Source organism: Mchenga conophoros, linkage group LG16 (genome assembly GCF_057382185.1).
Source record: "Mchenga conophoros isolate Kocher_MC1m ecotype Shallow Benthic linkage group LG16, M_conophoros_male_GT1.1, whole genome shotgun sequence".
NCBI lineage: Eukaryota > Metazoa > Chordata > Actinopteri > Cichliformes > Cichlidae > Mchenga > Mchenga conophoros.
Window position 1 is genome coordinate 1,836,428 of NC_140541.1, and position 22,833 is coordinate 1,859,260.

A 22,833-nucleotide genomic window follows, 5' to 3' on the forward strand; every position below is an offset into this window, starting at 1 on the left:
AACTCTTAACACCAAGTGTTAAATTATCAACTCCAGACAGATTTGGTGTTTAACACTAAATCAGAGTTAACGTACCAACTCTCCAAAAGGAGTTAAATTAACACTCTCTGGTGTGGACCCATATAGACACTTTAATAGTGTTGAAATCAAATCCGACAGTGTTAATTTGGACATGCTGGATTTGCTGTGTACAATAACTCTGCAGTGCTGTTTGAAGGACTTTTACGTTGCTCCATTGCTGCACTTCAAACTTGTCCTCAGAGCAAACATCAAATTCTCTTTCAGGCTCTGAGGCTCTGGAAGTCTCCTGCATATTCGCAGAATAAGACGGCGGCACAGAAGCCAACCAAAGTGCTGCTGTGCATGTGGTCAGCACTGACATGGACTTCAGATGTAGAATATTTTCACTCCCTTCCCCAGACAGTCCTAATGTTAAGCTCTTTAAATGCCATCAGACTTTGGCAGGACGGAGTCTGGAGGAGCCTCATGGAAGAGAGGAGCTCCGCCTCTTTGGCTACATCCACACAGGTGTTTTTGAAAACACAGAGTTTCCGTTTTTGTTTCTTTGTTTTTAATCCCGTCCACACGTGCAGTTTGGAAAAATATCTCCGTTGTGGGATTACAATATTACCTTATGCCATGTTAGACCCCTAATTAAAGATTGTGAATTATTATGTAGTTTTAGTTTGCATTATTCTCCTGAATTAGAAGAAGCTGATAACTATTGCATTTATTAAACTGATTTGCATTAGAGTGCTGATTTATTGTGAATGAATGATATTGTTTTATGATGCATTATACTGCTGAGTTATAAGAAATACTGTTCACAGAAAGTCATCGCCTTATTTGTCTGATTAGAAGAGAACAGCCTAACTAAGCCTAACAGGGGACAGGTACTTCTGCCCAACCTGGCAGCCACAAAGTGAACTCATTTAGGTAAAGATAACCACATGCACCTAACCAGCCTGCACCAGCCTGACATTTCTTCCTCCTAAGTAAAAACGAATGGATGGATTGAACTTAAAGTCTCAGCTCAGTTTTCTATTTTGACCACCTACACCCCAAGATACTCTTTTAAAAAGTGTTGTTTTCAGATCCCTTTGAAGTTCATAAAGGGCCTGTTCATTTTCATTCAAATGTTTTATTGCATAAATGTTACTGTTTTCTTTTGATTTATGCTCCCACTACACTGCACCTCTACAAACAACAATGCCACGGACTGTCAGTTGCTTTTACATGCTATAAACATGAGTAGGTTTGATCAGAGTTTCAGTTATCAAAGAAAAGACAAACTGAGCAAAAAGAAGGAAAAAAAGACCAACTTCTTCCCAACTGACAAGAAAAATACTCGTCATGTTTTCATAATAAAGGATCAGGCTCCCCATTTATGACAGCTTGGACCAATAATGTATGTTACATTGATGCTACTGTAGAGACAGTGTCAACATCTCTATTTAAATATAATTAATATACAAAACACAATAAAAGTTATACATGAATTATTCATTATTTTTCACTATTGATAAAATTCATGTATACTAATCAAGGTTATACATGAGTAACGACATTATTAATAATGATTAATAATAATAATTCTAATGCCAACATGATGACTGTTCATAGCTCCTGCTTTGAAATACTGAACTTAAACATTGACCTGATGAAAGATCACAATTCACAGTGGCCCACTGTCAGAATCATTCTGAATATAAACTCATCGAGTTAATCTGAACCTTTCTCAAATGTGCTGTGAATAAATGCTGCTGCAAGCCACTGTGGGAAAGCTGTGTTATTATCATGAAAACATCTGTGACACATTCACAGAGGACGAGGACACAAAGGGACGACACACAGAGGCTGTGTTAAAGTCAAAAATCCAAATCTTTAGTCCTAAACAGGCAGTGGTTACAAACAGGAAGACGAGCAGTCCATTAAACAGTCTACAGGGTCAAACATACAGAGAATTCAAACAGCTATTAAAAACAAATAACTGGACACTGAAAAACTTCAGTGATGTGTGAGGCACCAAAGGGAAGCAGCTGAGTATATTCAATTAATTATCTTCAAATACAAAGACAGAAACTCCTACAGGCAGCATGCAAACTGAGCAGGATACACAAAGATCAGAGATTACAAAATAAATCAGAAAAGGATTTCAAACTTACTGAGAGCAAGGCCTCTGTTACAAATCTGTCTAATAGAAAAACATGCTGTACAGATACAATACGGTCAGTGTTCATGGTCATTTAAAAACTGGCTCTACCTGAACCACTTCAATATTTTATGAAGTCACTGAGTCGACCATTTCTACAGTTTGTTTCCTTCATTGCAGTTAGAGTGTGGCTGGTAAGGATGAAAACACACACAGAGCGTAAATTGTCTTTGTTAGTAAGAAACGTCAGCAAAGAAAAGACAAAACACACAAACACTCTCATGATATTCATGAATCATTAGAAAGCATCCAAACATTCTGCTCGTGGACTTTTACAGTCTTATTTGCACTCGCTCATCTTCATAATCATCCTGATCAGTACATGACAGGGGAGGCTTTGAGGTAGGCGGGGCTCTCTGCTGATGTCAGCATGAAAGGCAGGACCAGCGTCTGCCACATGTTGGTGAAACATCACAGTACACTGGCGTGGTTTCCTTTCCAGATGTTGGACGTTTGACACTTCAACGTTGAGGCGAACAAGAAGACACAGTTTTGGGTCGGGTTGCTGCAGGGTTTCTAACTGAGCAAAAGCAGAAGCACACAGACCAACAGGGATCAGATGCTGAGTGTTAGAGGAACATCTGTGCTGATCACTGAATGCTGCTGTGGTCTCTTGTTGAAGTTGGCTGGTGGGACAGTCTAATAGTGATATCCTGCCCATCGGAGGAACACTTTTAAAAACACATGCAATACTTTGTTTGTATTACAGTCAAAGTTTATGTTAATTTTGTCCTTTAAAAGTGTTGCTGTACTATAAAGTCCTATAATTTGAGGCTAAAATGGCTCAGAGAGTCTCTCTCTCAGAGGATCTCCTTTGAAAGTGGAGACGGCTTTGTCCGCTGATCCACGTCACTTTACCTGGATGTTTTCTTTGAAGCTGGATGAAGACTCCTCTCCCTCACTCCTGTTGCAGCTGTGTGGTCCAGTTGGCCTCTGAGGTCACAGTCAACATCTGTAGCAGAAGAGGGGAAATAAAAGTCCAGGTTACCAAAACTGGGAGCTTTTCCAAAATAGAGCGTAACTGGACTTTTTCAGCCTTACAGGCAGATAGTCGTCTGAAGCTGCAGCTTTTTCTTTTTAGCTTTTTCCAATCTCTGCTCTCGGCTTTCTTTGAGAACATGTCTGCTTTCTTGGCATGGGTCTGTCTGCTGTTGGTGAAGAGACTAAATCCACATACTCGCTACTAAGATCTCCTCAAGTAGTCTCAACCAGATTACAGTTTAAGAGTAAATGTCTCCTGAGAGTTTCACCTTGGGGTGATGCTGTCTCGCTAACATGCAATCATGAGCATTAATCTATGAGGTGAAAAAGTAATTTTAAAAGCTCCAGCCACAAGTTTTATTTCATCTGTGTTTTGGTCAGAGTCCCATCAGACCTCCAGAATGGTGTCAGAGTGTTTTCTATCCACGTGATGAGCACAGGCCTCAGGTCCAGACCTCCACGGGCACCATAGCCTCTTTGGAGCTAATAGGTGCAAGAAGGTTTTGTTGGGATAGGAACTGAAGAGGAAACTGATGAGGAAGGCAAGGATCTTCTTCAGCTCCTCCGAGCCGGGACCTCTTTGTGTAGGCCAGCATTGGCCAGGTAGCCCTCCAGCATCGCTGGATGGCCGACAGTGGAAAACCTGGAGGAGGAGGAGGAGAGAAACAGCAGCTTGGAGCATGTCTTTATACTGTTTAGTTTTTAGAGCCACAGACTTTCTTTTAATGTCATTGTTCAGGATCTATGACTGATTATGTATTTATTGTATTCCTCCATGACTGTGTGACAGCAAGTGGAAAAAACCAGCTTCACCTTTGTTGATATGCTTGTAATTTTAATATTGATTAAATTGCCCATGAAATAATAGAAAGCTCATATATGAAAATGTATTTTAAGAAATAAAATGTTAATCTGAGTACAAAGGAGTACACTCATCTTCTGGTAGATGGAGGTGTAGCGAGCGCTGGTGAACATCCAGGCCTCCTCGTAGAACTGATCACTGATTGGATCCAAAACATCGATGGAGGATCTGCGCTGAGGATCGTCCTGATGGACAGAACAGAAGGAGAGTGAGACAAGTGAAGATATACTAAACAACACTGTGACATAAACTGACCCACACACAGTTTGATTCACAGGTGATTGACACATTATTTGACCACGAGCAATCTTTTCTGGTTTGATGCCGTCTTTGTAGCCAGAAACCAGCTCTCTCCTCGGCTTCCTCCACTACACGCTTCCCCCACGCCAGTCTCCTCCGTCACTATAAAGGGGAGAGTCATGAGCTCCATCACCCTCACCTGTGCCGTCCAACGTCCCGCCACCAGCCTCCACTGCAGCAGGCCAGAGACCACACCCCTGCCACAATAAGTAAAAGTATATCCTTGCTGTACCCTTAATGCTAAATGTGCTAAATTAACCGCTGCCTTTGCCCCTTTGGGATTATTCTTATGTCACTGGGATGTTGACCTTTGACCTTCACATTAGAGAGATGGGCAGACATAATTAGTGTATGAATTTTAAAGTCACAGGTAATAAAGAGAGTGTAGCAAATGTAGTCAGGTTTATTACTCTGTATCACACATGAGTGCCCGAGGGAGGCGGGGCTGACTGGGGAGACACAGGAAACAGAGAGACAGGGCTGACTCGACATGAAACGATGAAACGTGGGACACGGGAACAGAAACTAAACACAGGCTGAAATGAACACTGAGGGAGGGAGAACTAAGATTACTGAGAGCCTGATAAATAAGAAGAACAAAAACCAAGAAAAACAAGAGTCAAAGAAAACCAAAAACACAAAGCATTGGGCCAGGACCCACTGCTGTGACATTTATATGTGATAAAAACATTAAAAACTGCTCAGATGTTGAAATCTTTCTACGTATACTTTAGGTTCAGCTCTCCAGCCTGGCATTTGGTTAAGCATGATTCAAACATTTTATTTTGTTTAACTGGTTTTAATTATAGTTACTTTTTGTGAACATTTGTTGCAGCATTTAAAAATACATCATTTATTTTCAAACTTTTATTTGATTTAGAGCATCATATTTGACCAACGTAAATGTTTTAATTTCATGTAAAATAACTGAAACAGTGAACTAAATATCTGAAATCTTTCCTTCCTTAAAAGTTATAATCCTACTTAAGTTATAGTGCAAACGCTTAAGCAACAAATATACTTAATGCTAATTAATTAATATTTCCCTTTGATGTTGCAACTATGCGGTCACTTCTGTCTTTAAACAAAATAATATTTTCCAGTTACAGAAATCATAAAGTCCAAACTAAAGTGCTACTGTTGCTATATGCATTTTATATAAATCATGGATGATGGTCCTGACATGAAGGAAGAGAAAGTTACAGGTTGCATCCTTTGACTTTGTCTCCGTGCCTTTGGGCGATTTTCAGAAGGACAGATGTTTCTGTTCAATTCTTAAATCAATTTTTTTCAAACGCAAACACTATTTTAAAGCTTCTAGAGAGTAAAATATTAATGATAATTATAATAACAATAATAAAAACAAAAGCTCTCAGATCCATCAAACCAAGCAGCAGAAAGAACAATAACTGAAGAGAAAACTTTAACCTTGTAGACTTCATTATGTTCCAGCTGCTCTACAGATGCTGTGACCTCGAACTTAAGCAGGTCGTAAAGTATGTGCAGCTCAATAACTTCATAATCAGACCCTGTGGTATTTAGGCAGCAGAACAACTAAGAATAACAACTACAAATAATGTTTTTAGATTTCTGTTGTACTGCAAGGTTCTGTACAGGAGAACCAAACCAAGAGCAAATATTACGTCTCATTTACACCTGAGCACGAAGAGCCATCAACATTTAGCAAATTGAATCATCTTTGTTTAGATGCAAGAAGAATCATATAGAAATGAAAAAGTATAAATATAAATCCAGAGCAAAGATATCCTCTAATTCAGCGTAGCACACGTGCAGCTGCTGCGATTCACGTAAGCATTCGGCTCGTCGCTGTTGCAGATTTTTCTCTCGCTGTTCTGGCTCACAGCGCTGCAAACACAAAAATAAATATCCCCAAAGGTGTGAAAGGGAGCTAATTAGTAAGAGTATTGTTATTCTCCGCAGGAGTAGTCCAGCAGTAGAAATCAGTCCAATAACAAGGTGTGTAACATCTAGCAGGGTGACAGAAAAACCCAGGGTAACTTCTAAGGACCTCAACGTCTCTCTCACATTGTGTTTTTTAAACATGCTTCCATTTGTCACTTCAGTCTTTACTCTGAAATACAGGAAGAGAAATCATGGCTGAAACAATTTCTCATGAAACCAGGGGTGTGGTCCAACAGTCAGTTTGGTGAGGAAGGTTCCTAACTGAGAGAAGTGACCCAGAAGTATCTGTGTAGCAGCCACAATGAATCCAGATCATGAGCTTTATTAACTGATCAAAGTCTCTTCTTTCATCTTCTGTATCATTCAGTTTGCATTGGTAATGCCCATTATTGTAATGCTTTTTTAAGATGAGCAAAACTTTATTTCACTTTGGGTTAGCTGGGATAAGTGATGGATGGAGGGAATTTTACTTCAGCCACAGAAATCCTAAACAGGAAGGAGGAGCAGAGTTACAGTGGATCACTATCCAGCAGGGAAACAAGGTTTATTTCAATTTCTTGGCCATGAGTGAGATTTACTGAGTGGGCAAATTAGGGAGACGACACCATCAGATCCCGAGCCCTCCATGTGTTAATCAAGAGACGGCTGCTGTGCTACATCCATAAATAATGAATAAATTAGGAGCTAAAGCTGAAAGGACAGTTTATTTATACCATCTTCACGTGAACACATTCAAGAACATCACAGATGAAGAAACATTAAAAACTTCCACACTGCATAAAGCAAGAAAAATAGTTTCTCTTTCAGGTGGTTTCAGAAAAACAGAAACATCAAGCATCTCCAAGACTCTCTTTGAAAGAACTAAAAACCTTTGTTATCATGGTCCAATCATGAGTGAACTCCCCGATGAAGCCTTGTGTGCTAAAACATGTCAGAGTTTTAAAGGTTAAACATGAGTTTCCAAAACGTTTTGCTGGAGAACAATGAACTATTTGACTGAGTTTCAATCATTTACAGACGAGCAAAACCAGGACAGAGAAAAAAGGACAAAACTGACTCAGTAAAAAACAGAAAAGAAGATCCCATGTAGATCTGTATTATGTAGAAGTTCAGCCCAGCAACCAGTTCAGTTCAACACAAGTTTAAATGATTCTATCTGAACTCTGTGGAGCCTGATCTCAAGCTTTTTGAGTCTGACACAGAAACCAGAGGATCTTTCTGTGTCTTCAGATTCACTGTGATCCAGTGATGGGAGTGATTTCAGCCCTGAGTGATGGCGCTGATGTTTGCACAGAGCAGACAATGAGGTGAATGTTTGGGCACATTGGTAACAGTGAAACAGTTTATTAGTAACGTGGGATCGTTTGTGTGCAGAGTATGAACTGAGATTCCTGAAGCTCTTGTCACACTGGTCACAGCTGTAGTTTCCTTCCATGTGTCCACGTTCATGACTGTTACGACTACCTGACTGTGAGAAGCTTCTCTCACAGTGTCTGCACTTGTGTGGTTTCTCTCCTGTGTGGACTCGTTTGTGTGATTTAAGGTCCCTTGCAGTGGTGAAGGATGACCCACACTGATCACAGAGGTGCTTTTTAACCCCACTGTGAATCAGTTCATGTTGTTTTAAGTGATGTGATGTGGTGAAGCTTCTCCCACATTCTTTGCAGTATTTCAGTTTGTCTCCAGTGTGTCTATGTTGATGTACTTTTAGGGTCTTTTGCTGACTGAAAGTTTTTCCACAGAGGTCACAATGAAAGTCTTTCCCACCACCACAGTGATGACAGGGTTGAGAACTGGATCCATCTGTGTCGCTCTGCTTCTAAACAAAGACACAAAGACAGTGTAAGTCAGTCCTTCAACATTTGTATCCTGACCGTCGCCTGAAATAAAGAGCTTCTCTGCAGACGTCCAACTACATTTGACTGTTTCAGTTAACACACTCAGTTTACTGGGCTGCAATAACTACAATACTACCACCATAATACTACAGTAATACTAAAATCATAACTGAAAGGAAAATCTGAATAATCACTCAGAGCTGCTTTTCCATGCAGTAGAATTGCTAACATGCTAACACAGTTTAATGAGCAGAGTTGTTCCAAACAGTCAGGCTAAAATGACAAGATAACAATATAAATACATACCTCACAGTAGCTGCACTTGTAGAGTCTCTTTCTGGTGTGGATCTGTTGGTGTTGTCTCAGGTGATGTGGAGATTTAAAAGTCTTCTCACACAGGTCACATTGATAAGGTCTCTCCTCAGTGTGGGTAAACGTGTCGTTGTAACTGTGCGTCTGTTGTAAACTCTTTGCCACACTGTCCACAGCAGTACACATCATGTCTGGTGTGAATGCGTAGGTGTGTATTTCGGCTCCCTCTCCGGCTGAAAGTTTTTCCACAGATGTCACAGCTGTATGCCTTAATTCCAGAGTGGGTAACTAGATGACTCTGTGTCAGAGATTTACAGTTAACAAACAGTCAGGTGAATAAACAACAATGAGACACTTGTGTAGGTTAACGTGCTGCACGGGTGAAAAGCTCAGAGCAAATCACACCAAACTGCAGTATTCGTTTATTTTTATAGGTTACATCGTCAATATGCAAATATAATCACATTTCCTGTCACGCAGGTCCTGATGTCTGTCTGCCTGCATGCAAGCTGTGTGTGTGTGTGTGTGTGTGTGTGTGTGTGTGTGTGTGTGTGTGTGTGTGTGTGTGTGTGTGTGTGTGTGTGTGTGTCACAGAGTATGTGTGTTGCAGGTCAATTTCTAAGAATAATATAATGCAAGTCAACCTCTGCGGATATGTATTTCTGTGCTGGTCTCTTGTCAGTGTCACAGGGTCAGCTTCCTGTTTCTACAGAAAACTGTGTCTGGTGAAATATGTATAACATAACTTTTGAAGCATAAGCAAATAAAACAATAAAAACTCCCTAACATTCCTCCCTGTTGTTACCGTATTTCACCACTTCAATCATACTTTATTATCAGCTAACAATCACTTGCTTATAACATTTTCAATTGTAGCATCATTCAGTATGTGTGAGTGTGTGTGTTCCTATACTAAATCTTCTTCGTCCGGTTCATCTTCTTGTGGCAGTCCAACATAGGTGATTACTGTGGCCTGTACCATCTTGCCAATCATTGATCTGATACAGGGTAGAATGCATGTAGAGAACATGCAAAGCAATAAAAGAAGAACTCCTATCAAGACAAGTCCTTTGATCACGAGGGTCGTCCAGCCGCCGCTCAGTAGCCAGGTCAGCCAGTCCTCTGTGTTCATGACATAGTCTTGTTGCTGTGCATTACTCAGTTGTCGTAACTTCTCCAGGGCGGTGGTCATGGTCAAGGAATGCACGTTATCTGGAATCTAGGTGCAGCAAGTGGTGTTGAATAAGACACAGAGGCCCCCTCTCTCAGCGAGAATCATGTCCAGGGCGACTCTGTGTTGCATGACCACTATTCTGATCGCGTCGATTTCCTCATTCTGAGCCTTGTTTTATCCATGTTGAGCTGTTCAGGAAAAGTCCAAATCTGTAGTCAAGAGTCTCGATCCTTAGCATGTTTTTTCCATTCCCGATCCATGGGAAAAGTGAGTGCAGGACTTTCTGTCCGGTGGTCCACAACTTGAACTCCGCTGGCACATCACTGCCCCAGATTGGATCATGAGGTTGCACGTCATCGGTGCTCCTCTTGCGTCTTGGTTGGTCCTGATGGACCAACTTATGTTCGGGGGAAATTGGCATGGGGCATTGCCGTCCTGGGAAAAGCAAAGCATATGTTGGATCAGAAAGCACTGCACATTTTATACTGTGCTTTACTACTGCCATATATGAGCTACTGTGTAGAGGTCTGGGGAAACACATACAAAAGTAACACACAAACAATAACTATAATACAGAAAAGGGCCATTAGATTAATAAATAATGTAGGGTACAGGGACCATACAAATGCACTCTTTGTCAAAATGCAAGCTATTAAATTCCAAGACTTGGTGAAGCTTAAAACAGCGCAAATAATGTATAAAGTCAGAAATAAATTGCTTCCCAAAGAAATCTGTAAATTGTTCATAGAAAGAGAAGGTGGGTATAACTTAAGAGGGAAATGGAATTTAAAAATACAAAGTGCTAGAACAACTTTAAGAACTATGTCAATCTCAATTGCAGGAGTTAAATTATGGAACAGTCTAACAGAAGAAATAAAAGACAGTCAAAACATAAAACAGTTTAAAGTAAAATATAAAAACCTAATTTTAAATAAGTATAAGAATGAAGAAAACGGGGTTAACCCAGGATGGTAATGTTGCTGGTAATGGTGTTGCGGTTCTTTTTTGTTTTTTTTGTTTTGTTTTGGTTTGTTGTTTTTCCATAACTTGTGTATCTGCAAATATACACATTCTGTATTTTTCATATGAAAGAAACTATACTGTGGTGGGGCTTGCTAATTTCTTGTTTTTGATTTATGTATGTTATGTTTTGTTTTACTTCATATGTTTATATGTTTCATATGTTGTTTGTTTAATTTAAGACAAAAAAAAATTAAATGAATGAGAGGTAAAACTTGAGGGGGTAGGGACAAATAAGTAAATACTTCAGCCTACTCCTTTTCAAACAAATAATGGAATGATATTTTGTAATGATTGTGAAGGCACATGTTTGAAATGTTTGAAATAAAAATGAACTGAACTGAACTGAACTGATGGAATATTCTGAACGTGTGGTCTGACACTAAAATTGGGGCGCAGAGTCCGGTGCTGTTGGGTGGGATGGTGAAGTATGTCTTTGAGCCACATGCCCAAGCTGTACCCTGCACCCAATATGTGCCATTCAGGAAGCTTATCCGTGCCTTTCTGTCCTGTGGCATCCGGAAAGTCTGGGAGCAGTTCTGGTTCATCCCCAGCTTTCTGTTGCCGTATGCGAAGGTGAAACACATTGGATGTTGTATTCCTGGTTCCCTCCTGACGTTGAAAGATTTTCCCTTGTCATTGGTCGCATTCAGGTGTACCCAGTATTGGTCATCACAGCTGTAGTTCCAGTCTGAGACCTCTGGCGCACAAGAAACTACCTCATTAGGTTTAAAGTTGATCAGTGTTCCTTTACACTGTCGCAGGTCAATTTTTGTGACTTGTCTTTTTAACTCAAGCTTGAAGGCGAAGATGTCTTCGGGGGAAAATGTTCCGCTGGTGGCTTTGTAGAATGTACATAGGGCTTCGGAAAGGCTGGGTGATTTTCCATACAGGGTGGCTTGCATTGCTGTTGTTGGGAGGTGTGAACAGACGTAGCAGCCAGTGTGGTTGTCTTCTGTATGTACTCGGTTGTAGACGTACCGGTACCAGGCATTGTTCAGCCAGGGGTGGTTATGCTCTTTATCCATATCCTTTAGGTATAAGTTGTCATACGACCATTTCTTCTGCAGGTGGTGCTGTGGGTCCTTGTCTCTCCAGGTGAGTATCAGTAGGCTCACTAGGAGCGCAATGCCAGTCATTATGAGGACAAGGTTCTTCATTATGACCAGGCACACCCGGGCTCCAGGTGAGTAGACCACTGGCGAGAAGACAAAAGGGCAGGATATACCCAAACAGCCCTTTCCTCCACCAGGAGAACACCTAGGAGTCGGGGGAACCGGCGTCTATGCTTGTGTTGTCACTCACTTTTTTGCAGTGGCTTTGGTGGATCCAAGATGGTCTTTCTGCTATTTTGCAGGCAGTCGGTGTGCTGAGTAAGACCTGATATGGGCCTTCCCACCTTGGTGAATTCCAATTCTTTCTCTGGAGTACTTTGATCAGGATCCAATCACCTGGTTGCAACCTGCAAGAAACTGGAGAGGTATCATCCGGCAGTTTATTGTTTAGCACAATTTCTTTATTCTCAAATAGTTTAGTCATCCACTCTGCTAGGGTGGTTTCTCTTATAGACTTATTAATAGGCTCACTAGTGAGAGGCAGCGGAAATTGCCTCCCATGAACGATTTCAAAGGGTGTGAGCTTTTGCGAACCCTGGGTTAGTCGCATCCACATCTTCACCAGGCCCAAACACTCAGGCCTTTGTCTGATTTTATCAGAGTAGGAATGCCGTAAGTAGGAATAAAATGGTTGCATAAACATTTTGCTACTGAGATTACATCTGCTCTTTTTACTGGATAGATTTCTGGCCATTTTGAGAACACATCCACAATTACTAGAGCGTATTTTGATGTTTGACATCCGTTCAGTTCAATAAAATCCATGTGGATTGTGTGAAATGGGTGCGGTGGTGTTGGGGAAAAGCCTCTTTTAGGCCTGAGGTTTCCCTGTGCAATATGTTTCTGGCAAATCATGCATGTTCTGATAAACTCTTGTGCTGAAGCTTCAAAATTTTGAGTATAGAAGTGTTTGGGGAGGATACTCATCATTCCACCCCTTGACAAATGCTTTAAGCTATTTGTCACTAATGCTGCTGTCTTGTGTAGCAATTTTGTAGCCGTGCTCCACACTTTAGCCATTTCTTTCGCTCTGCTATAGGAGTGGCTTCCTATTCATCTCTAAGTACATCAAGTGGTATTAGCTGTGAAGTTTCAGACATTAAAGTTCATATTGGTTGCTGTGCGGCCGTCTTTGTGGCTTGGCCTGCGAAGTTATTGCCTTTAGTAACCTCTGAATTACCTTTTGTGGCGTGCAACGCATATTGACTGTCAGTGTGAATATATATATATTGACCTTTGCGCAGCATGCACGTATGATAGCCGTTAGTTCTGCACTCTGTGCCGAAAAAGAGGAAGTTAGGGCTTTACTTCTATAACTGTGTTTAGATGCAGAGCCATCTACAAAACGTCTGCGAATGTAGACTGGTACTGTGGTAAGCTGTAAATATCACTTCTCTGTTTCGTTTCCTCTTCTAGCTTCTTTAGACAGCAGTGCGCGTCTGCAATGCAAGTCTTAGATCATTAAATGCTTTTTCTGCTTCTGGGGTCCATTCTATTTTATCTTTCAGTGCTTGATTTTTTCCATAAATTAAGTTTTGCAATGGACCAGCCAACGGAGCATATGCAGGTATCCAGCATCTGCAAAAATTGCAGAGACCTAAATAACTCATCATTTGTTGTTTTGTGAGCAGTTTTTTGTAGCATTTTGCACCGCTAGTTTTCTGCTGTCTAACAGTGTTCTGCCTTCTCCCGTAAGCTTCAGTTGTTTTTATTAAAAGGCCTATTGTTAAAATACTGCACGCTTTTTCTTCTCTATAGATGCAACATTACATTTTCATTTAAGGCATGTTTAAATAATTTCTTGTTTCTCAAAGAATTCACACATTTCACTCAACTTACATATTTCAACTTTGAAGTTAAAGTTTTCTTATTTCATCTCTCTCTCTCTACACACACACACACACACACACACACACACACACATATATATATATATATATATATATATATATATATGTGTGTGTGTGTGTGTGTGTGGAGAGAGAGAGAGAGAGAGAGAGATGAAATAAGAAAACTTTAACTTCAAAGTTGAAATATGTAAGTTGAGTGAAATGTGTGAATTCTTTGAGAAACAAGAAATTATTTAAACATGCCTTAAATGATAATTGATAAGATTTTAACGATTCCGATTCCGATTTCCGATTCCATTTTCGATTCTGTTTAACGATTCGATTCCTTATCGATTCTCTTATCGATTCTTTTTTTTTAAAAAAGGAGAACACTAAAGTCGATTAGCTTAGAACTGTGTTTTATATCTTCTCTTTGAACAAGATAGAAATTTAGGAGTAACATGGCCTTACAAACCCAACAGTGAGATCTTAAGAGATCCAGCCTATGGCTCTTCAATGTGGTGTCACAGGGTCCCCAGGAAAAAAAATGTATATGTAAAATAATAAAATAAATATTCTCCTGTAGCAATAACAAAGTTTAACATAAATTATTCTGTAGCAATTACACAAGAATATCCAGTAATGTCCTGCCTACAATTAAACACATTCACTTACCAAAGTGAAATCGGGGGCATCTGCTGTGGCAAATGGGTGCAAGCCTTTGACCACAAACTTAGTCACTGCTCGGTGACGTTCGTCTATCCTGCCTGAAAGGAGACGCTACCGGTAGACTGCAGCGAGAACTGCCAGCATCTGAGCCAGACTCTGTCTCTCTCATCATGGTCACTAAATGCAACGCACAGTAATAGCAGGTTTTGTAATAAGGTAAATCGCGCTAACATAATATGCAATGCTAATTGATTAGTTACCTGCAGTATTAACGGGAGAGGACGTGGAAACGCTACCGCTGCTGCTGGGTTGAGCTTCGCTAGTCCGGAGCGGATCAAAAACACGACATTCGTTGAAAGCAATCGCGTGTTTTTTGAGCAAATGCTTTTGCATGTTCGTAGTGTTTCCTCCCTCTGATGAAATCTCTACTTTGCAAGTATTGCACGTTGCCCTGTTGTCATCCTTTCTCATAAAGTGTAACCAAACTTTTGAGCGTTTGTGCCGCTCAGGCGCCGTGTTTCCTACTGGGTAAAAGACGCTACTCAACGTGATGACGTCATTCGGGGCGACTGGAATCGATAAGGGAATCGTTTTTAAAAGTGGCAAACGATTCCAAGGAATTGAAACAGTGGGAACCGGTTCTCAACAAGAACCGGTTTTCGATACCCATCCCTAGCTGTTGGACTCATGAACAATAACCGTATGACTATTCGCACCACTAACACATGACCCTATACTGTATTCTCTGCATCCGTTCCATTTTTGCACTGACCATCACCTGCGCACATGTATACATCAATCTGCTTAGCACTTTATATTTTTATGTTTATTTAAGCGTTGTCTGACAGTATGTTTTGCACTAAGTACCGCAGCAATTTCCTAATGTTGTAAACCTGCTCAACATTTGGCAATAAAACCCTTTCTGATTCTGATTGTGTCAGCAGTGTTTGATGTTTTTTTTCTCTTACTGACCTTCTGTCAGCCTCCCTAAAATTGACCTCGCCACCTCCATCACATTGTCTGAATGCACCTGCACCATCACTTCTACTGTTTTCAGTCTGTCTGCATTCTCCAGCTGGCACTTATAGATTTTAGGGAAGTCAGCTCCAGGTTCATACTGCAGGTAAAAGTGGAAAAGCTTCAGGTCCTCTTCTCCCAATTTCTTCAACATTTCCAGGAGCTGCACAGGTGAGGGCTTCTCCATCTTTGATCTGTTAAACATGATATCATGTGAACAGTCAGTCTCATCACATCTACTTTTTACTAATTTAATATATTTCACAGCAGATTACATGTTTGATTATTTAAGATTTACTTAGGATTGATTTTTTTTCTGGATGGATTCTTCTGTGATGGGAATAACATCACAAACTGCATGATAAAGAATCAATAATGAGACCTGATGTCTGTGAAGGTTCTCATGAGACCTGATACAATAAGAACTGACCCCAAAACACCAAAGGATCATTAAAAGAGAATTGTGCAGAACTAAGTGTAACATGTAACTTTAACTCTAACACTGCTGTTAAAATGTAAATGAAATAAAAACTGATTGAACTGATCAACGTGTCAACAGAATACAAAGAGAGCTTACAGACTTTAGAAAACTGTTTAAAATCAGCTGAGTGAATAAAAATGTAATATGAATTTAAATAAAGAAAATAAAAGCAGAAGACTCCAGAAAAAAAATGAAGGTTCTCAGTCATCCAGGTCATTGTAGTCTAAGGAGCTTGAAAAGAAAACCATCTGGACTTTAAGTTGCTTGAAGATGTTTCACCTCTCATCCAAGAAGCTTCTTCAGTTCAAGATGGTGGAAAGTCCCAGATTTAAACCCAGTGGGAGTATCCCACTGAGAGGGACAATAGGCCCCCTAATGATCCTCTACCTAATCACATGAGCCAAGGTGTGAAAACGGGTGTGGGTCACAATCAGCCAAGGTTTCAGTTTCCTGATTTTAGATGGCCCTCAATTAGCCCTATCAAGAGTTATTCTTGAGCCTGTTTAACATGAGGTTTCTAAATCAGGAATCTGGTACCAAGGAATTCATTATAATAACAGTTACAATATAATTATCTGATGACGGGTTAACTCTGGTTCTTGGAGATATTCTCAGGCTCCTGTTGAATCTAATGAGCTAGTTCGCCTCTGTCAGAGCAGACAAACACACAGCTGAGCTTAAACTTTGGCCACTGAGGGCTGCACTCACAGACTGGAGCTGATCACTCGCTCTAAAACACAAACACACCAGTTTCACACAAATCCTAATAACTAATAAATATCAGGTGGAAATGTCTCACACTCATTAACAGTGTTGGGACTAACGCGTTATTAAGTAACGCGTTACAGTAACTACGTTATTATTGTGGTAACGAGCACGGTAACTAGTTATTATGCCAAAATCAGGGACGCGTTACTCGTTACTGGGATTTAGATAGGGTCATTACTCGTTACTTCGTGTGGTGGCTATCGCGGAACTTCCACAGATTCAGTAACATTAGCAAGTGGTGGAGGCCAGCAGGTGGATGAGAGAAAGCAACACGTTCTCAGGCTGGAGAAAGGGGACGCAGAAGGAAAAGAGACCCGAGGCGGCCGCCGGTCCAAGTGTGAACTGAACTTCAGGTAAGAAGTTATGACCTGCAGTCTCTCTGGGTCAGATATAAACCAAGTTTAGGTGGAGTTTATTTTCGTTATGCTGACTTTTTCCGTACTGCGTGCTAGCTAGCATGACGGAGTTTCTATATAGCTGGGTGGGTGCTATGAAGTTAATGATGTTGAACTTTATTTTGTTCATAAGTTATTAGAGTTGCCAACCGTCCCGTCTGGTATTCAGAGAAAATATTACGCGTTTCTTATTGAGGTGAAAAGGAACAGAGTTTGTCCCGTAATTCAGCTACAATGAAAAAGACACAAAGCTGGAGTTATTCTGTGTCTTTGCTGCACAGCTGCCTCTTCTTCTCTCATTCTCCCCCCTCCCTCTCCCGTTTCTACTTCAATCATGAAAACTGATCAATGATCAGCTGATCGTCTCTCTTGTTTGTTTATCGCCCACTTTGCGCCGAAAGAGGAAACCAGCGGATGTCGCGCTAAACAACAGCAGCACGTTTAAGCTTGATCAGCTGTTGTTAGAATTTATTTAATATTAATTTCTAGTATCAGCTGATGTTTGCTGGAGCCACAGCTGCAAAAAAGCTGCTGGTCATGATATCGGTTTGTATATCTGGTGAGAGGGAAACATGAAGATGAAACCAGGAGATGTCCTTACTGGATCATCAGAGCTGAACAGGTGATGGAGAAACAGGTTTACCTTTTAGGTCACATGAATGAGTTGAAGAGAAGTTATGAACTGTTTCTGAGAGACAAATAACACCAGGATCCTTTTTTAGGTAGCTGACAGCTGGTAACTGTGCAGGTGCGGATCTAGCAAAGTTTTGCCAGGGGGGCCAGGTAGGGCATTAACAGGGAGAGGTGGGCTCAAAGAAATACTTTTCTATCTTATTCTCATTTAAAATGTCTCGCTTTTAAAAAATAATTATCTGAATCTTACAACAAACGATTGATAGATTAATGCATATATACCATCAAAACAGTGTACATCACTGTCACAACAGCGTTTGTTTTCATTCAAAGGCTTTATAATTTTTCCTATAATGGTGGGCCAGTCTCTAGTCAAAATGTCTGGGCCAATTTTCTGTCCCAGTCCAGCCATGTATGCAGCTCATCTGCAGTCTGGTGTTGCCTACATCTTCCTATTCAGAAGGCAGAATTTCCGAGTTCTGAGTACAATCGAAAGCACCACGACTGCAGTTTTTGTGTTGGATGTAAAAGGCGCACATGACGCTGTGACGCAGGCTAGAATCATGGCAGCAGTCAATGACGGTCCAGGTGTGGGATTTCTCTCGTGGAAATATGCACATTATCTTTTCCTTTCTATTGGTAGGTGGCACAGTGCACTGTGGCAAGTAAGCAAGCTAGAAGACTGGCAAAGTTATGGAAGCAACACATTAACAAGAGAATTCTGAGTAAAACCAAAGTTACTTTCCCTAGTAACTAGTTACTTTGAAAGTAACGAGTAACTTGAAGTAACTGAGTTACTTTTGAGAGAAGTAACTAGTAATGTAACTAAGTTACTATTTTAAAGTAACTTACCCAACACTGCTCATTAAACTATTCATCCTTGTCCATCCAGCAACACCTGAAACATCTGAGTGAAAGTTCCTCCCTACACTGTGTTTGAAGCAAAGCACAAAGGAGACACCTGCTGGAGCAGCTGGAGTCCTGCAGACACTCAGCCTCTTCACTACACAAACACCTCCCACAACATCCACCCTATACACTCTGACTGCTGTGTTTGTGGAAACACTCCAACACCCATTGCTTCACATATGACCATAGAAATGTGTGTGAAAAGGAGGTGAGCTGACATTAAACACGATGGAGGATTTATTCACAAACACTGAGTCACAACAACATTTAGACACATATTACCTCTCTGCAGGAGGACCACCGCCCTTTAACTTGTCACTCTGTAAGGACACAGAGCTGGGTGGAGGTCCAGGCTGGTTCCTGTGAATAATGATGGAGCAGTGATGTGAGTGCTGAGCTGTGACGTGGAGAAGGGTCATGGACAGTTAGAGTTGGTCATCTCACCTCTGAGCTTTGGTCTGGCTCTCATGTTCCCCACACAGAGTGGTTTTAGAGGGAGGGACTCCCTCCTCTCTGTCCTCACACTGATCCATGCTGCTCAATTCACATCAGCTCACACACACTTTCTACCTTCACCTGCAGAGGAAACACAAATCATTCATGTGCACATCAACTGAAATCCTCCTTTCCATCATGTGTGCTGTCCAAATATCAGCTGCTTCTTTCCTGCTTCATCTCAGTGTCAGCTGAGAGAATGACAAACCCACTATGTGTCAACATTTGATGGATGATGAAATGTGAAATGATACTGACCTAAATCTGTCCTAACGATAATGAGAAGCTTTGATGAGTTGTGACTCTCTGAGGTGTTACTAGGATGTAGAAGCACTGGAGCGCATCCCTGAAATCTTTGCTATTTTCACTTGATAACAGCAGCTGTTTAAAGTTATTGAGAGTATTTGACAGTAAAGTGAATGTAAATGTGAGACACTGTGTGCTCACAGCTAAAGGCTGCAGTCAGCTGTGTTAGAGCCTCTTTCACACAATGATCCTTTAATAAACACTCCATGAGCTCCATGTTGATGAAGCAGTCACGTGTGAGCTTGTGTGCTGACATGTTGACAGTGTGACTTCAGCTTTTACAGGCTTCCTGTTTCATATTACACTTCCTCCTCACAGTCAGCCTCATTTCACAGCTGTAACTAAATTTCCTGAAGAAAATCCACAAACAGCTGAAAGTGAAGCATCACTTCCTGTATGAGGCGCCAACAGTCTTTTTACATGTCATGTCTAAGTTACATCTGGAATAAATCATCATTTACAAAGGCTGCTGCTCTATAGCAGCAGACAGAGAGCTCTCTGTAACCATCTGACCATCCACTACCTCTGTGCTGCAGCTCTCATTCACACAGGGCTCAATTGCATTTTTAACTTGTGTCTTTAAGAGCTCTGAGCGTTAGCATGCTGTCTGCTTAGCTTAGCGTTATTATGCTGTGTGGCTAGCTTAGCATCAGAGCACTGCAGGTGTCTCGTGTGTAAATATTAATCGGTAAAGGTCCTCTGTGGACTCTGTGAACTCAAAAAGTACAAACTATAAGAACACAAACAAGAACGTAGCTCAGAGTGGCGGACACACTCGCCTCGTTGGTCCAGCTGTGAGTCCGTTACCGTGAACTATGGAGCGGCAGATTTGTGCCGGAACTAAGCTGCACACAGCTGATGTTAGCCAGGAAACATTACACACTGACTTTAATGGAGAGACCGGAAAAACAAACACACACAGTTTGTTGTGTAAAGAAATCAAACATGAGCTGAACAAAAAGTAAAGTTCTTAAAGAAAAACTGTTAAAGGAGGAAACAAAGCAAACTTACAGTTTCTTCACACACCAACAACAAGCTCCACTCCACACCTGGGGCCCGTTCTTCGTACCTCGCTAAGTAGGTTAGCCGGATTAGATTGTTGACGATTTCGCGTGATCCTGGATCAGTCGGTTCCCCGAAGCTCATCCGGGACTTGCTGTCATAGCAACAGAGCCGTAAGCGTAAACCTGCTCGGGAGCAGGTTTACTTTATGTAAACAGGATTAGATCGCGGCCACGCAGGTATGTCCGCTTCATTTATACGAAAGCAACAGCGATATTTTTCCACTGTTTCACCATAAATAAATATTATCAATGTAACTAAAGGTAATGCAGCACTTGATCCTTTTATTGATGTCACACAGATACATACAGGTCATTTCCTAAAAAAGGGAAATGAACTATTAACATTCTATTACATGTATGTGATTATTACAGATGTAATTCATATTTCAGAGTAGTAATTGTAAATTACTTCGTGTAATCAAGATGAGAGACCACGGCTATAAAAGTGAAGGTGGATTTGGGAAGCCTGTCGCAGCCATGTCCTGTCCGTATACGCGACCAACCCATTGCGGAAGGTGCAAGATTGATAAGGAGAGTCCTCAGAATTCAGCGTATATTGCGGGACAGACAGGATCCTTTAGCTCAGCGCGACAGTGTGCTCATAGAGAGATATCGATATTCCCGTGAGGGTATTATTTACTTAACCAACTTGTTGACGAGGGGGTGCAGGACCACCACCTGTCTTTTTTTCCTCTGCCCTTTTCTTGGTTGCTGTTATGAACAAACTAACAGAGTATTACAGGCCAGTATTACCTTGCCAAGAGACGCAAAGCAATCTAAGAGATAAATATTACCATTCTGTAGAATACTCCTGTATTCCACTTTTACTTGTTCCCATTTTCTTGTGGGTCCTGTTGTGGCTCTAATGTGAAAGGGGATATAATATAACATATTATAATATAATATAATGCCATATGATATTGGACAATATAGTGTCATATGATAGATCTACCCTACCGCCTACTGGTGTTGGCCAGAGGGGCCGATGGCGCGATATGGCAGCCTGGCTACAACCGTAGCTGCCTCCACCAGTGTGTGAATGTGGGAGTGAATGAATAGTGGTATCGTAAAGCGCTTTGGGTGCCTTGGAAAGCGCTATATAAATCCAATCCATTATTATTATTATTATTAAATTACCTACGAGTTTGATTTGTCAGCAACTTTCTGCCAGCCCTCTCTCCTTGCTTTTGCAGCCTTTGCAGTGTTCTCTTGCGTTTTAATTAAACTCTGAAACTCCTGAAATCCCTCACTCATGAGTTCTTGCTCTGCTGCCGGAAAATACCGAGCACGCCCCTTCGACATTTTCGCCGACCAATCAGCGGGTTGCCGATCAATGTTTCTACTATCGATGCGTAGCCCCTTTTACGACACCCAGTGATGTCACATTCCTGCGTCCAGCTGTAGTAATCGTCAACAGGTGTGTTCGGGGAACCGGATTAGCGAGCTCACGGTTAGCGCGATGATTTGATCTTGGATGTGTCATTTGATCTTGGATGTAGTAAGCGACGTACGAAGAACGGGCCCCTGGGCCCTGTTTCAGGAAGCCGGTTTGGAAAACTCAGAGTGAAAAACGACACTCACGGTTGAGTAACCCCGAACTGTCCAACTCGGAATATTCCGTTTCAGAAAGGCTGATAACAATTAGTTCAGTCAACGCGGAGTTGCTTTAACCCCAAGTGAAGCGCGCGGACGAGGATACATAAAGCCCTGATAAGCGGAGCACAGATTAAGCGAGTCACCATGGAGACGGAGGGAAAGAAGGCGCGGTCAATGTATCTTACAGCGCTTGAGGCCGAAATTCTGATGGCAGCATATGCCGATAACATGCAAATTCCGCGGAAAAAAGTAACACAGCCACAGCTGCAAAAGCATGCATGGCAAAACATAGCCGACAGAGTCAATGCGTGAGTGTTAATATAAACATTGATCGAGGGATTTCCACCCATTTAACACGTTATTTTATCATATGTTATTTTATTTGTTATTTTATACATTTTATTTTGTGATGTGATGTGAGCGCAGGTGCAACCCAACAGGCCCCAAACGTGCCTGGAAGCAAGTAAAAATGAAATATAAAAATATAGTCCAAACAGGTAAGGTGTAATTGTATTATGAGCCATAGTGCTTGGTCTGTTTGTCCCATGTAAATCAATTGCAGTTAGAGGCTACATTAATTTTCTTTCTGTAAGCACTTATTGAAATTATCTGAGCACATTACAAGTACATATTTGCTTACTCTGTATGCTCAAATGTGGCCCGTTATAGCCAACAGAAAAAAAGCGGAGGCCCGAAAAACAGGTGGGGGTCCTCCACCACCACCACTCACAGAGGCTGAGCAGTTGGCCCTCAGCCAAAACAGTGGGCACCCTGTGGCCGAAGGCATCTCTGCGGGGACATCCTCTGAGGCAATAACCCCGCAAGACACAAGTGCCTACATAAGGGGTAAATTCAAAATAATACATGATGTGCATACATCCTTTCTTCACAGTCACCTTTGCAGTGCTGCTCATTCATTTGATAAACTCTTTAC

The 22,833-nt window shown here is 41.2% G+C and overlaps 1 protein-coding gene and 1 long non-coding RNA gene across 2 annotated transcripts; both read right to left on the reverse strand.

Annotated features, from left to right (window-relative positions):
* Positions 1–7,993: 7,993 nt before the first annotated feature.
* LOC146556065 (uncharacterized) lies at positions 7,994–8,543 on the reverse strand. Its single transcript, XR_014888900.1, has 2 exons — positions 8,423–8,543; positions 7,994–8,097 (listed from the first exon to the last, which is right to left on the reverse strand). It is a non-coding gene; the product is annotated as an uncharacterized LOC146556065 (long non-coding RNA).
* Positions 8,544–9,759: 1,216 nt separating this feature from the next.
* Positions 9,760–11,782, reverse strand: LOC146556066 (uncharacterized). The gene is made up of 2 exons (XM_085249757.1): positions 10,964–11,782; positions 9,760–9,987 (listed from the first exon to the last, which is right to left on the reverse strand). The coding sequence occupies exons 1-2, from the start codon at positions 11,780–11,782 to the stop codon at positions 9,760–9,762; spliced, it is 1,047 nt and encodes a 348-aa protein (XP_085105883.1).
* Positions 11,783–22,833: the final 11,051 nt, after the last annotated feature.